At 40.7% G+C, this 17143-nt stretch overlaps 1 protein-coding gene across 1 annotated transcript; it reads left to right on the top strand.

Moving 5' to 3' along the window:
- The first annotated feature begins 1339 nt into the window (after positions 1-1339).
- On the top strand, positions 1340-16930 carry LOC135545616 (histone H2A.V). The gene is made up of 5 exons (XM_064973360.1): positions 1340-1454; positions 3027-3104; positions 14775-14888; positions 15060-15189; positions 15371-16930. The coding sequence occupies exons 1-5, from the start codon at positions 1452-1454 to the stop codon at positions 15430-15432; spliced, it is 387 nt and encodes a 128-aa protein (XP_064829432.1). The 5' UTR covers positions 1340-1451; the 3' UTR covers positions 15433-16930.
- Positions 16931-17143: the final 213 nt, after the last annotated feature.

Genomic DNA, 17143 nt, shown 5'->3' with positions numbered 1-17143 from the left:
ATGAGTTTTTCCCCATAAAAGGCCCTTTACAGACAGAAATACTCCACAGCACCCCACTCCCCCTCCTTAAACAATCCACAAGTGAAGAAGCCGGATATAGAGGTCCTGGGCTGGCATGGTAACACATGGTCTGCGGTTGTGAGGCGGCTGGATGTACTGCCAAATTCTCTAAAACGATGTTGGCGGGCGGCTTATGGTAGAGAAATAAACATTACATTCTCTGGCAACAGCTCTGGTAGACATTCCTGCAGTCAACATGCCAATTGCCTGCGTTGGAAAACCTGGTCTGTTTTTAAATATGATACTCTGCTAAACTAGCACATACTGCTAAGTATTGAGTTAATTGTGTACTAATTAGATACCAATTTATTTTGTGAGGCAAATCTATATTTTCGGTCAAGCAGTTAGTTTGCAACTTTGTGTCTATGCGAGGCAGCGGATAGTGGTCGCTAGATCTGCACTATGGTCTAGGGTTGATGTGCCCAGTAATACACGTGTCCCCCGTGCACCAGCTTGTAGACAAGGCTGCAAAGGCGTCATTTCTCTCATTAACTAGCTTTAATGGCGGGCCGTAGGAAAAAAAAAATGGAGAAATGTGTACTGTCTTAATAAAACACATTTTTCCACCACCATTTTCGGACAATCTTGGATGTTATACAATCTTGGCTGAACGCTATGTGCAACATCATAAATTGTCCGAAAATGTATAACTCAACCAATATAGACTACAGCCTGTCGTTTCAAATTGAAACAAATCAGTCAAAGTGGGCAGAACCAAGCTCGAGCTCGCGAGATCTTATTTGCGCGTTCTAGCAACATCTGCATATTTCCCGTAGGGAAGACAAATCCATCTTTTCTCACTGAGTGGAAACGTCAAGCGGTAGCTTCACTTTTACACATCCGTGAATTATCTGTCTCATTGTTCTGTCTGTGGTATACCGGCTGGGCACATCAACACTAGATGCAGAGAAAGATGTTATAACTAACTCATTGTTAATAGCTGTGGTGTAGATCTAACGGACGCTATCGGCTGCCTAGGCTACATATATGCATGCGTTATCAAAGACGAGTTGTGTATGCAATCTCCAGTTATGCACATGCACGTAGTATATTTCAGAATTGTATTAGTCAAGCAAGTGAATTATATTGAACATCAATTTTTTGAAGCATACATTTTGAGTGGCATTTACTAGCTACAACGAACCCGCCTACTTGTTGGGCTCGTAGGCAAAGAAAGACACGCCGATTTGGGGGGTGGGGGGTAGAAATCTGTACAAGCAGCACTGTGATTGGTCAGAAGAAAATATTAAAATAAACAACAGGAATTCCCATTGGTCAACATCCATTCGCAAGGAGTCCCGGGTATAGTATTGTTATAGGCTTTATTTTTTTCTCTCGGTCTTGAACCGAAATTGTTTCCGATCTCCTCAGTTCCACAACCAAATAACGAAATGGTATGTGTTTATTATCTGTAGCGATACTTTTATTAACTACAGATTCGTATATGATTTGTTTATGGTTTAATTGTACATTCGCTAGCATTACGTACTACTTCTTCAAATTGACTGAAAAGCAACGCTAAATTAGCGTTTACCAGCTAAGTTAGCAAGGTCGGGTTCCTAGCTACTAACGTTACTGTAGCTAGTTAAGAGTTACTTTTTAACTTTATTTGTTTAGTAATTGCTGGTGTTACATTTCCCACATGAATCACATCTGCTATTTCTGCATGCAAATAATGTGGCAAGTAGGCTACTAACGTTAACTAATTTCAATAGTTAACGTTAGCCTAGCTATTTTTTTTTCGTGTTGGCTGGTCCGGTTGCTCCGCGGCAGTTCTGTATCATGTCAATATTGCAAAATCTGTCGAGGTGTTCTAACTAGATACTAATAATTAGCCATTTAGCATTGCAGTACATTTCAGCAAATGGCTAATTCAATGAGTTTATGTAACGTTCCACTTTGCAATAGTGTTATCCAGCTTAGTTAGCTTTCTCATTTGATGCCAGTTGAGTTGTTGCTTGTCAAGAATTGGCGGGAAACGTAAACCAAAATGGGGTGATTCGCCTGGCTTTCTAGTTAACCATCTTCATCATTAGTTATTTATATATGGACATATGAATCAATCTTAAGTTTTGTCTAGGTAACGTTAACTATATCAGCCAGGCAAGTGAAGATTGCTGACCTGGGACACAGTCAGGTTATTTGGGCTCCCTTTGGGTCCCAAGGATTTAAGAAACACTGACATTTGATGACAAATGTTGACAGACGTGCAAAATAGCTGTGAAGAGATTATCGCTGTACGAATTCCATGGTTGATGGTGTAGGAATTGATAAACAGAACAATGATTGATTCAAAAGTTTCTATTTAAATTATAATTCAAAATTCTTGCCGCCGACAATTAGATAATTTACTGTTATTCCCCAAATGTAGATTTTCATCACAGCTTGAGGAATGGCTGAAAAACACTCATTTTAAAAAGAACCCTACAAATAGCAGTGTTGGATGATTTGGAAAGCATCGTCAGTAAGGTAAAGACCTTATATACTGAACAAAAATATAAACGTAACTTTGAAGTGTTGGTTGCGTTCGCTGAGAAATATTATAATACTCATCGGAAAAGGTATCTTTAACTCGCACTGGATACTATGCCATTTTTTAAGACTTGAAATGAATTTAACAGGTAAAGTAGTTGGCACATGGAAATCAAGAGGGTGGTCTACAGAGGTAGATGGGCTGGAATTAAAAAGCTCAAGGTTAATGGTTATTACTGGTAACACTAAGACATTTACGGTATACATGTGTGCATAACTTTGTTTTGTTGTGAAATGCTGTGTGTAAAATGTATATGTCAAAATGTTTACTTTGTCTGAAGAGGTCATGTGGGCCAATTAACAAGAGTTGGGATTTATCTGGTCATTTGGGGAAGGGGTACTTGACTAAAACAGAAGGCATGCAAATCGCATGGTTTCAAGTCTCATTCTACTGGTTAATTTTGTAATGCTGTGTCTTGCACCATCTATTCCAGGCTGGTGGTAAGGCAGGGAAAGACAGTGGCAAAGCTAAGGCGAAAGCGGTGTCGCGCTCTCAGAGAGCTGGACTGCAGGTAAGATTTGAATACCACTACATAGACCTTATATACTGAACAAAAATGTAACTTTGAAGTGTTGGTTGCGCTAGCTGAGAAATTATCCTGAAGTGTTCCATAATCAAAGCTTATTTCTCTCAATCTGTGTACAAATGTTTACATCCTTGTTGATGAGACTTTCTCCTTTGCCACGATAATCCACCTACCTGACAGGTGTGGCATATCAAGAAGCTGATTAAATGTCATGATCATTACACAGGTGCAGCTTATGCTGGGAACAATAAAAGGCCACTCTAAAAAGTGTAGTTTTGTCACCCAATGCCACAGATATCTCAAGTTGCGGGAGTGTGCAATTGGCATGCTGACTGCAGGTATGGCCATCAGAGCTGTTGCCAAAGACTTGAATGTGGATTTCTCTGGTGGACTTTCCTGCAGTCAGCATGCCGGTTGTACACTCCCTTAAAATCTTGACACATCTGTGGCATTTTGTGGCAACTGCACATTTTATTGGCTTTTTATTGTCCCCATGCTGTTTAATCGGCTTCTTGATATTCCACACCTGTCAGGTGGGTGGATTATCACATTTATGCACAGAATTTGAGAGCAATTACCGTTTCATGCATATTGAACATTTCTGGGATCTTTTATTTCAGTTTGAAACATGGGACCAGTGCTTAATATGAGCCGGATCCTGCTGGAACAGGATCTGGCACCTCTCAGTTTGGGGCTGTTTTGTTCTGCATTTGGCCGGATCTGGAACCTCTCGTTGCATGAAGAATAATTTTCACTTTTTGCAATATGTCGATTCTAACAAAAGCTCATTTGAGTTGCCTCTGTTAATTAATACACACACTCAAATCACCTGAGAAAGTAAAAAAAAAAAAAATTCAAGCTGGGCCCAATATTCTAAGTTTTTGGGTTGATTTGCACAACATTGTAACTTGTTTTTGAGACCAACGTGTGGCTGTGTGAAGCACTCCAGTATGTCTCAGAAATAGAATGAAATTCACTGTCTATGATTTCTCTACTCTGCTAGACGTGAGCCTGCAACTCGTCTCTTTAGCGTTGCATTTCCTTATTTATTTCCTTATAGAATGATAGCCATGTGACGGGTTCTGAACGAACTGCAGCACCCCGATTAATTGTAATCACATTTGCCAAAGTTATAGCATTACTGATGTCTGTTGAGAAATTAAATCATTCAGAATAGCCTACTACACCATGAGGCCTATAATTTAGCCACAGGGGATTAATAGATATATTCTTTGGAAATGGTCTAGCTGTATTGTAGCCCAATAACAAGGAATAGCCTACAGTCAGGAATGTGTGGCATATCTGTCAGTGAACCATGCGGACAACAGCCCATTCACAAGATTTCAAATACAATTAAGGGAAACCGCGTTGTAAAGGGAAGACTATGCTGTTGGCTTCTAAAATATTTGATCCACTTCCAAATATTGTTTAACGAGAGGCTTTTGGCATGAGCGCTTTGACAATCACCAGCGAGTGAGCTGCCCATTATTGGTTAATCCTAAAAAATCGTTTACAGCTTAATTTCCCCCTCTTATTGTAGCCTACAGTACGTCTCCATACACAGTCTATTGATGGAATCAAGGCATGGTAGTTTTTATTGATCTGTTTGACAGTGTTAAAGTACCCTGCCATTCCGATCATTTGTGCGGTATTAAAAAAGATTCTGCTAAAGTCTCCAGTCATGTAAAATTATGTTGAAATGCGTTTATAAAAGAACACATTTTTCCTGGACCCTAGGCTACTAAAAACACTCCCATTTGTGCCACATCTTGTAAGTCCCTCTACCGATCTATACCATGACGCAAATGTGACTATGCATGCAATGCTTTATTATAAAGCTGATAAACATTTTACTCCCCAGGTCACCCCCCTCCCCTCATGCGCACTTTGGGCCGGCACCTCACGATTTGACAAATGAAGCACTGCTTAACACTTTACAAGTTGCATTTCATATTTGTTCAGTATGTTTAAATTGACTGACTTCCTTTATGAACTGTAACTCGGTGAAATCTTTGAAATTGTTGCCTTTATATTGTTCTCTCTATGTACAGCAGATTGGGATAGTAATTCAGACTGACTTTATCCAAAATGGATAGTTATTTTTCCTTGTTAGTCTACACCATACCCTATAATAACAAAGCGAAAACAGGTTTTTAGTAATGTTTGCGAATGTGATTTTATATATATTTTTATTAAGCTCCTTATTTACTAGGGATGCAAGATATATCGTAATCGGCCGATATTAGCTAAAAATGCCAGCATCGGCCCCGCGTCAAAGCTTAGGCGCATACCTATATAACGTAGGTAGATGATGCCATGAAAAATAGTGCTAAACAGAAAAAAAGCAGAAATGCTTGGCGCACACTTCTAACAAGTTCAAGTTGAGCAGTCATTTGAAAGAGTAAGAACTTCAGTGAGAATTTAAAGGCGAAATCCATTAACGCCAAGATAATGGGATTCATTGCCCTTTACTACAATCAACTGTTCTGTCATTGATGTTGGCTTCCACCGACTGGTCGAGCACCTCGAGCCCCGGTACACACTACAAAGTAGGTGCTATTTTCCAGATGTTTCTCTACCAGAGTTGCACAGTATTGTTGAAATGCACATCTATAGCTTTACGACTGACATTTGGACCAGCGACATCAGCCCCATGAGCATGCTGAGTCTGGCGGCACAGTGGGTCGATGAATATTTCGTACAGAGGAAAGCTGTATTGCTCGCTCAAGAAAGTGCTGGTTCTCGTACCACTGCTGCCATTTCAATGGCATTTGAGAACGTTTAACTTGGGAACATGTTCCTAGTGCCAATCCAACAACTGACTCAAGAAATAAGCTAATCAAATGCATCTGCAGCAGACGTGATACCCTCTGTCATGGCAATGAAACGCCTGCTCAACAAAACTGCTGACACTTAGATATGTACTCAAGGCTGTGAACAAGTGATTAGCGTTTTCTCTGAGCCTGTGTCGCCACCATGCTCGACACTACAAGGACCGCTACTTCGATGCAGATTTTTTTAAACTGGGTTTACGTGAAATGTTGCGTACACAGCTGGACAAGATGGAAATGGACAGACAGCTGGAACTTCACTGCTTGACTTCAGGGGTGAAATGGTATTTGCGTTTTTTTTATTGAATGGTTCGGTACAGTGTCCATGGGGGGGGGGCTATATATTACACATCACACATATGCTCAGCAGGACCCTGTCTTTAAATCAATTTTATCTTCATTGTAAAGGGTTTAACTTGTTCACGCTACAGGTGCCCCTAGGGGAACCACGCCCCCCCCCCCCACTCAACTTAAACCGTGGTGCACAGAATGCAAAAATATTCTTAGAAATATTTAACCCTCACACATTAACCAGTCCAATAGCTCAAATGAAAGATAAACACCTTGTTCATCTACCCAGCGAGTCAGATTTCTAAAATGTTTTACGTGGGAAAACATGGCACATATGTATATCAAACACCACAAAGACACAGACGATATGTAGCCATTTTGTCAAACAAAAGATGCAATCACAAACGCAGGATTAAAAGAAATAATTCACTAACCTTTTGAAAATCTTCATCAGATGACAATAATAGGACATGTTACACAGTACATTTTGTTTTTTTCAACAATATGCAATTTATATCCATAAATCTCCGTTTACATTGAGCCATGTTCAAAAAATGCTACAAATGTACAGAGAAATTATAGATAACTCCGCCAGATAACAGCAATACACATCATAAACTTTGACTAAATATACATGTTCTACATATAGTTAGAAAGATACACTGCTTCTTAATGCAATCGCTTTGTCACGTTTCTTTTTCACGTTACATAAATCGTTCACTATTCAATAATCTGAGACGGCGCTCAGACATAAGCAATATTTCTCGGCTATGTTGGAGTCAACAGAAACACAATTACGACATAAATATTCCCTTACCTTTAATGGTCTTCGATCAGAATGTCGTGAAGGAGTCATACTTACCCAATAGATCGTTTGGTTTCAAGTTGTGTGTCTTTGTATTAGCATATGCTACAAGTTCCAGTTGAAATGCATCCAAAATGACTTCTGGTCCCGAACAGTTGCGCATCAAAATTTCAAAATTACATATTATATGTCGACTAAACTGGTCAAACTTAGTGCAGAATCAAGCTTTAGGATGTTATTAATGTACAAAAGAATTGGCGATTCGATACAAAGAACGCAACTCTTCTCAGACGACCTGGAACAAAGGAATGACCTGTATACAATTGCGCCAGGACTCACAGCTATTTTCTCACGACACTTCAGTATTTTGCCTGCCAACGGATCAAAGCTCGCGGGATTTTCTCCATTACTCGCTCTATTGAAAGAACCCATCCCGCCGAAGACACAAACTGATCCCAGATCCATAGCTGGTTGGGAAGGGTGGGGGCGATGACGTCAAAGTTGGCCCAACTTTCCTGATGAGAGAGTTTGGGAGAATGGCTGCCCTGTGAGTTCTGCTTTACATACAGACATAATTCGAATGCTTTTAGAAGCTTTAGAGTTTTCAATTCAATAATAATTATTATATGCATATATTAGCAATTTTAGACAGATTTTATTTTGTTTACTATGGGCACGCAATTCCTCCAAAGGGGGCAGTATTGTCCTGAGGCTTAACAGGCTTTAAACACTGTTTCCCAGGTTGTTCAATGAACCATAAACAATTAATGACCATGCACCTGTGGAACGGTCGTTAAGACACTAACAGCTTGCAGACTGTAGGCTATTAAGGTCATAGTTATGATAACTTAGAACACTGAAGAGGCCTTTCTACTGAATCAGTAAATCACCAAATGAAAGATGCCCAGGGTCCCTGCTCATCTGTGTGAGCGTGCCTTAGGCCTGCTACAAGGAGGCATGAAGACTGCCGACGTGGCCAAGCAATAAATTGCCATGTCCGTACTGAGACGCCAAATAGGCTGACCACACCACTCGCGTTGCAAATTTAGAAATCTGTTATTCAATTATTGCACCCACACTGTTCGCGCATCAAGTGTCTGCGTTGTCATGCGCTAAATTAGAACTCCTATTTCTGACGCAGATCGCGCTGCAAGTCCTGCCTCTCCCATCTCCTCATTGGTTTATAGAAGCAGCTCCCCACATGCCATCTCCTCATTGCTTATACCCACGTGGGTGATTGCAAGACGAACTGTGTTGCCAGTCGTTGTAGTAATTCCATGAAAGTTTAGATGCCAATCGCCATGCAAGGTCATAGATGCGAACCTGGAAGGAGGGGAGATGACTAGAAACTATTTGGTTGACCATTTTGTTTGTGGATTAATTGGCGGAGTAGAGGACCTTGTGCATTTCAGGTAAAATAACAACTCAACATTTATATCCCAGGAAAAGCTAGTTAGCAACAGCTAGCTAAATAAGACAACTTAGCTTGCTAGCTAACTAGCTAAATTGCCATTAATGATTTTTAACTTGTTCCCAAATTAATGTAATGGGTTCAGTTTGTTTTTGATATTTTAAACTGCTTGTTGTGATCGCGTTTGGTGTAGGGGGACAAAAGAATTCTATACATGATGATGCGCGTAGTTGTTTTCGGTTAAGACAGTACTGCAGGGAGACAGAATGGACAGCTGATTGTCGTGGTAGACCACGTGTAACAACACCTGCACAGGATCGGTCCATCCAAACATCACACCTGCGGGACAGGTACAGGATGGCAACAACTGCCCGAGTTACACCAGGAACGCACAATCCCTCCATCAGTGCTCCCTGTCCGCAATAGGCTTGTAGGCCTGTTGTCTGGTGAAGACCTGCCTTACATCACCGGCAACAACGTTGCCTTTGGGCACAAACCCACCGTCACTGGACCAGATAGGACTGGCGAAAAGTGCTCTTCACTGATGAGTCGTGGTTTTGTCTCACCAGGGGTGATGGTTGGATTCGTGTTTATCGTTGAAGGAAAGAGCGTTACACCGAGGCCTGTACTCTGGAGCTGGATCGATGTGGCGGGTCCATCGTGAACAGATACTCACTGTTACTTTTGACCCCCCCTCTTATTCAGGGAGCCATTATTCCATTTCTGTTGGTCACATGTCTGTGGAACTTACTCTGTTTGTCTCACTTGTTGGTTCTTGCTATGTTCATACAAATATTGACAGTGAGAACGTTTTTATATATTGTATAGAAAAATAAAGTATATATTGCATATTTTAACGTGGGAAAAATATCCACAGTATTAAAGTTCTCTTAGCTGTGTGCAACTCCGTTCATTAGTTATTTCGCTCCAGTGATAACAGAGCTGAGACCGTCGTAGCAGCAATTAGCTTATGAAGGAATTAGCAGTTAGATAAATGCAAAGGAGCAACATGGCACGCATTGGCGAGCCAGGACTAGAAAACGGCCAAAATCATTCAGGTCTGGTAACATTTCGGCTTCCCTGTAAACTATAACAGGGCTTGCCAACAAGTGGTGGATATAACGTCTACAACATGTAGGCTCTGATCATTGCTGATAGTCTATTGGAGTGGCAATGCGAGTAACATGACTACTCATTTCTGCCAACATCACCCTGAACTTCCAATTTGGTGAAAAAATGAAACGGCAACCACTTCTCCCCACAGCTTTCAGGCAACAATATGCGGCTTACTCCCGTATGGCTAAAGAAAGCAAAGCAGTGATTGCAAAATTCATAGCGGCAGATGAGACCCTTCTCTATGGTAGAGAATGCGGGTTTCAGGAACATGTTTGAAGTGGTCGAGCCTCACTTCACTATTCCTTCCCGGACACATTTTGCCCAGACATTAATACATGCCTTCTACAAAGAACAACTTGCGAGCGAGTTGTCAAACGCGGTCTGTCACTGAAACAGACAGTTGGACGTCGAGAGCTACCTTACTGTCACGGCTCATTTCAGTGGGAGATTAAAAGCCATGTCCTTCAAACACGTCCCCTTCAGAGTAGTGATAAGTGTAAGCTCTTCAAGTTAAGGGAAGTAGTTGCAGTGTGGAAGTTGGGGAGATATAATATAATGATCCCTGTGACAACGCTAGAAATATTATAAATGCATTTACACTAGCTGGATTGGGGCCACAGGATGCTTTGTTCACATTGACTGGGGGCAGTATTGAGTAGCTTGGATGATTAAGGTGCCCAGAGTAAACTGTCTGCTACTCAGGCCCTGTTGCTAATATATGCATATCATTAGGTGATTTGGATAGAAACACTCTGAAGTTTCTAAAACTGTTTGATTGATGTCTGAGTATAACAGAACTCATATGGCAGATGAGAAACTGAAGAAAAAAATCCAACCAAGAAGTGGGAAATATTGAAGATGGTGGGATATTGGTCATGTTGCACTTCCTAAGGCTTCCACAAGATGTCAACAGTCTTTAGAACCTTGTTTGATGCTTTTACTGTAAAGTGGGGCCTAATGAGAGGGGAATGAGTCAGGTCTGGCAGAATGCTTTTAGCTTGTGACGTGCGGTCTTGTGAGTGACTCGTGGTCGCGTTCCATTGCTTTTCTACAGACAAAGGAATTCTCCAGTTGGAACATTATTGAAGATTTATGTTAACATCCTAAAGATAGATTCTATACTTAGTTGGACATGTTTCTACGGACTGTAACGGAACTTTTTGGACTTTTCGTCCGACCTTTCGGCTGGACTTGCATGCGCGTTTGGATTTGTTTACCAAACGCCCTAAGAAAGGAAGGTATTTGGGCATAAATTATGAAATTTATCGAACGGATTCCTGTGAGTGCATTCTGATGATGATCATCAAAGGTAAGTTAATATTTCTGAAACTAGTGTTGACTACACATGGCGGATATCTCTTTGGCCGTTTTGGTCTTTGAGCTCCGTACTGATTATTGCATGGTGTGCTTTTTCCGTAAGGTTTTTTGGAAATTTGACACGGCGGTTGTAAGGAGAAGTTTATCTAAAGTTACATGTATAATAGTTGTATCTTTTTATCAATGTTCATTATGAGTATTTCTGTGAATTGATGTGGCTCTCTGCAAAATCACCAGATGTTTTGGAACTACTGAATGTAACACGCCAACTTAAAATTAGATTTTTGGATATAAATATGCACTTTATCGAACAAAACATACATGAAGTACTATGAGTGTCATCTGGAAATCATCAAAGGTTAGTGACTAATTTAATCTCTACTTGTGCTTTTTGTGACTCTTTGGCTGGAAAATGGCTGCTTTTCTGTGACTTTTCGATGGCCTAACTTAATTGTTTGGTGCTTTCGCTGTAAAGCCTTCTTGAAAACAGACACTGGCTAGATTAATGAATTTTATCTTTAAAATGGTGTATAATACTTGTATGTTTGAGGAATTTTTATTGAGCTTTTTGATTTGAATTTGGCGAGGTTAATCTAGACAATTCACTGACATTGCTTTTTGAGAGACTATCTCTTGCCTCCAAGCAAAGACCAGGAAGGTGGTATCCTTTTAATTAAAAACACATTTGTTGCACATGTTTAAGACAACAGGAGATGCTGGAGCTGCCAAACCATAAATTAATCCAAGATGTCCCTGCTAGATGGAATTCAAGCCATGGCATGGTTGAGAGACGCAGAAAGTTGCGGTGTATTCTACACTGACTGAGCAAGCTGGGAGGAATGTCAAAGATATTGTGACTGTGGAAAAATGACAACTTCTTCTGCTAGTCTTATCAGTGGGCAAACCTCTCAAAACAGTCACAGCACTGAGCATTCCATCAGTTTCCATGGTCCTGAAAACAATGATCCAGAAATCAATGGTGGTATCCCTGCAGTAAGGGATGTCAAGACTATCAGAGTTAACTTGGCGCCTAGATATGCTGACCCTGGTGTCAACTTCTTACACGAGCACTGCTTTGGACCGGTTCAAGTCCCTGCTGCACCTGGATGCTGCTGCTTGTTTAACAGCAGAGATTATAAATAAAATACCTGTTGTATATTGGACATAAAGTAATTGTCCGTGTTTATTTCTAACAGCAATCATATTTTTAATGCCACTTAAGAGGTAGTAATTTTCATAATATAATTTTGCAGTTTCAAGCCAAAGGCGCCAACCCCTCTCCAGAGACTGCAGACGACAGGGGTTCTCCTCCAGAAGTCTGCTATGGCTGAGCTTTTCACGACCCAGGCGCAGGGAACCAAGTCAAAGGTCATGGAGGTGATCTCACTCAGGGACGTGGACTGTATTCCCCTGGATGCTGATCCACTTACATGGTGGAAGACCAAGAGTTAATATATCCTCATGTTAGCAAGGCACTACCTGGCTGTGCCTGGGACCTCTGTCCCTAGCAAGAGGGTATTCTCCACAGCAGCTGACATTGTCACAGCAAGCCGATCTGTGCTCACTGCAGGGTAATGTGGCTGAACTTAATTAACTTCTTAAAGAAACTTTTTTTAAACAAACATCAATTCAAGTAACCGGTCGTGGTCTTAAGGCACTGCTATGTGACTTATTTTTTTATATTTGCTGCTGGACTATGAACTCTGTCCTGTTTAAATGACTCATGTTTTAATTAAGGCAGGCACTTTCTTTTCTTGTCCCTTTGTTTCCATATGCTCCTGGGTATTCAAGCTACCTATGTTTACTATTACAATAAATGGAAAATCTAAATACAATTGGCATTTATTTTGTCAATGTATCAAAACCGAACCGTGACACCACTACTGTATCGTACCAAACTTGACTTTTGTGAACCGTTTCACCCCTAATTGACATGTATGATGAAATCCTGGTTGAGAATGAAACGACTGAACGAAACCACATAGCAAGTGAAAGAAATAGGTTTTGCTTGTTTTACTGGCAATACATATGTAAATGTTTACTTTTTGGTCGGTGTGTGTAACCTTTTTATTTAAAGAGACAAGTCGGTTAAGAACAAATTCTTATTTACAATGACGGCCAAACCCGGACAACGCTGGGCCAATTGTGCGTCACCCTATGGGACTCACAATCACGGCTGGTTGTGATACAGCCTGGATTCAAACCAGGGACTGTAAGGTCGCCTCTTGCACTGAGATGCAGTGCCTTAGACGTTTGTTAAGCATTCTAGTACAGTTAAAAGGCTGTACATTTTTTAAAAACGTTATTTTGGCAGGGAACATCGGTACTGGCCAAAAGTCAATTGTGCATCCCTATTTACACTACTATTCAGACCCTTTGCTATGACATTTGAAATTGAGCTCAGGTGCATCCTGGTTCCATTGATCGTCCTTGATATTTCTTGATTGGAGTCCACCTGTGGTAAATTCAATTGATTGGACATGATTTGGGAAGGCGCTCACACACCTGTCTCTAAGGTACCACAGTTGACAGTGCATGTCGGCACAAACAAGCCATGAGGTTGATGGAATTGTCCGTAGTACTCAGGATTGTCAAGGCACAGATCTGGGGAAAGGTACCAAAACATTTCTGCAGCATTGAAGGTCTCCAAGAACACAATGGATTTTTTTATTTTCTTAAACGGAGTAAGTTTGGAACCACCAAGATGCTTCCTAGAGCTGGCCGCCTGGCCAAACTGAGCAATCGAGGGAGAAGGGCCTTGGTCAGGGAGGTGACCAAGAACCCGATGGTTACTCTGACAGAGCTCCAGAGTTCCTCTGTGGCGATGGGAGAACTTTCCAGAAGGAGAACCATCTTTCTAGCACTCCACCAATCAGGCCTTTATGGTAGTGGCCAGGCGGAAGCCACTCCTCAGCAAAAGGCACATGACCGCTCGCTTGGAGTTTGACTGTCAGACCGTGAAACCATGATTGAATTCTGTCCTGAATGCCAAGCCTCATGTCTTGAGGAAACCTGGCACCATCCCTACAGTAAAGAACAGTGGTGGCATCGGCATGCTGTGTGGATGTTTTTCAGCAACAGTGTCTGGGGAAACTAGTCAGGATCAAGGGAAAGATGAATGGCGCAGAGATCCTTGATGAAAACCTGCTCAGGACCTTGAACTGGGGGCGACGGTTCACCTTGCACACAGCCAAGATGATGCAGGAGTGGCTTCAGGCAAGTGTCAATGTCCTTGAGTGACCCAGCCAGAGCCCAGACTTGAACCCAATTGAACACCTCTGGAGGAAACCTGCAAATAGCTGTGCAATGACGCTCCCCATCAAACCAGAGCTTGAGGATCTACAGAGAAGAATGGAGAAACTCAATACAGGTGTACTGAGCTTGTTCTACCCAAGAAGATTTGAGGCTGTCAAAGGTGCTTCAAAGTACTTAGTAAAAGGTCTGAACAAGTATGTGATATTTCAGGGGGGTTTTGTGTGCAAAAAAAATGCAACATTTTTGTTTTGTCATTGTGGGTCTAAATACTTTCCGAATGCACTGTATATGCACCTTGTCATTCATTTATAATGGACCTTGAGTTTCCGTGGTCTCTTTTCAAAGCAAGAGTAGCAATGCTGTTTTGCATGTTCCTGGTATTAAAAATAACTCTTCCATTCAACTGGTTTGCATTTTTTTTTGTTTCTCTTCATTTCTCAGTGCTCCTATTACTAGAAACCACTCATTCTGCGCAGAGCCTTGGTGTAGTGGCAACTGTCCAACAGATGAGATTAAATCCCTATGTCTGTCCTTCAAGGTTTTTCCCACTTGCTTGTCTCCTCACCTAATACTGCTATGTATAGAAAGCCACTCATCCTAATTTTTTCCACCTGGTTTCTTCCTTCCAGTTCCCAGTGGGTCGTATCCACAGGCACTTGAAGACTCGTACTACCAGCCATGGCCGTGTAGGAGCCACAGCGGCCGTGTACAGTGCTGCCATCCTCGAATACCTCACTGCTGAGGTGAGCCTAACACACCATCTGACACCAATACATTCTGGATTAGACTATTGCTGTCATGTAAACAATGTCATTTATCCATTTGTGGGTTTGGAAAGATATTCTAAGAGTGCTATTGAATAGTAGACCTCTGAATCGTTATTTTTGAGTTAAGGTTTGCTGATTTGTTTCCAGGTGCTGGAGTTGGCGGGCAACGCTTCCAAAGATCTGAAGGTGAAGCGCATCACTCCTCGCCACTTGCAGCTCGCTATCCGTGGAGACGAGGAGTTGGACTCCCTCATCAAGGCCACCATTGCTGGAGGAGGTGAGTTGAAGGCACACTTATTAGATCACTTGCTCTCACACCGTTATACGGACAAACACCACATATGCACCTGTTTTTGGATCATTTATATTGTGTAGTACACACACATCGTGTGAATGAATTACATTAATTTTGTAACATGCATACACTCAATCGTATTCTTGTTTGCTGCTTTTTCTAGGTGTGATCCCTCACATCCATAAGTCCTTGATCGGGAAGAAGGGCCAGCAGAAGACTGCATAGACAGACCATCTTGTTGACTGTGAAGGCTTGTATTCTGACTGGACTGTGTTCGGAGACACTTGTATTCATACTGACTTGACTGACCAGAACTTCACATTTGATATTTTATTAATATTATAGCTAACGACGTAAGTTCTTTTTTTTTCATTATTGTAATATTTCCCATAATGAAAGAACTCTTAAGACAAACACATTTGTATTAGGGCTGGGCGATTATGGTCTAAAAATCTGTTATGTTAAAAAAAAAAAAATCAAACTTATGGGCGGTTCCTAAATGTAAATTAAAAAAAGTTAATGTACAATTAAGTCATACACTGCATTTAAAAAAAAAAAAGTCGAGCAACAATCTAATCCATGGCTTGTGAAATTATACCTAGGCTAAATATAAGCCTTCCACAACACTAATTATTTTATCAAAGTAGTTTAACATGCTTTTTGCCATCACTGATCAAGCTTTCAAGTTTATGGAAATTCCCTTACAAATTTAACCAGAAGCATATATTATGTATGCTTCTGGTTAAATTTGTAAGGCAATTTCCATAAACTTGAAAGCTTGATACATACATACATTCACTAATAATTAACTTATTGTCGCAGGCATTGAAAATTAACACCAGTTTCAAGCACAAGCCCACGTGCTAGTAGGTAGCCAGCTAATCTTTATATTTCAAGTTTTGCAAACCTGGATCTACTTGCTAGCTAACAAGGCAGAACAGTGGAGTTATGAACACACCCTTCTGTCTAAACTGTTGAAACAGCATGCTATCCTGTACTTTGTTAAGATTGAAATTTAGTGGCCTACTTAATCAGAACGAGACATTGCCAATCATTATTTTGTCCTTATTGCAGATTTAAGACTAGACCACTACTATACGTCTTTGCTAAAATGCTGCTTGCTGTACTTGGTAGTGCAATGCTGCATGTGACCAACTGAGCATACATTTTTGTTAGTGTCTGCTCTGTTTGCAATTTCAGTAGTTCAGACAAAGGTTATTGTTAACTTCTCTAAAGTGTCCGTATAATTTATTTATTTTTTTGATGGACCAAACCTTAATTGTAAATAGCGACTTTTTTGTTGTCAGATCTGTCCAAAATGAGCCCAATGGTTTGAGTTTAGCTTGGATTTAAGCTTGTCACCTGCCTTCCTGCCTTTGGGACATCTCCCATTTTTAGGGTGGAGACGTTCATCTAGTCATTTATATACAGTTCTCTGGCGTTAGTCGGAAGGAGTGACTAAGTCGAGACCAAAAAGACATAAGAACAAACAGACCATAACACTCATAATGAGAAATACAAACATTTGATTCTTGCGATTTTGGAATATCGCTCAAATTAATTAGATCGCTCAGCCCTAATTTGTCTGCCATTTTAGATTGTTGGGCAGGACAGAGGAAATGATCATACCTTTGTCAGATTGTGACAGTTGAATTTGATTTGGCAGGGCTTCATAAGTGTTTTATACTGAAATGGAATTAAAACTCATTTTTATAAAAACGAAGCTGATTGTGGTTTTCTGTTTGTTTAGCTAAATTTTTAGAATATCGTGTAGCGTTATGAAACTTTGGCACGTTATGCTATGATAAGTGTTGTAATGTTTTTATTTGCAAACAGTTCCAACAGACTATCATGGCTAGGGCTAGAGTGGGTATACTACTGGAAACCTTTTTTATATTTCAAGGTTTATAAAGAGTTGGCCAATTAAGAAATTAAA

Source organism: Oncorhynchus masou, chromosome 1 (assembly GCF_036934945.1).
Source record: "Oncorhynchus masou masou isolate Uvic2021 chromosome 1, UVic_Omas_1.1, whole genome shotgun sequence".
In the NCBI taxonomy this organism is placed as follows: Eukaryota; Metazoa; Chordata; class Actinopteri; order Salmoniformes; family Salmonidae; genus Oncorhynchus; species Oncorhynchus masou.
This window is presented reverse-complemented; position numbering and strand designations above follow the sequence as displayed.

Bases quoted from the DNA above. Each gene is read 5' to 3' on its own strand.
- LOC135545616 (XM_064973360.1), top strand. The intron at 3,105-14,774 runs GTAAGATTTGAA...TCTTCCTTCCAG, and splicing joins CTCAGAGAGCTGGACTGCAG to TTCCCAGTGGGTCGTATCCA. The intron at 15,190-15,370 runs GTGAGTTGAAGG...TGCTTTTTCTAG, and splicing joins GGCCACCATTGCTGGAGGAG to GTGTGATCCCTCACATCCAT.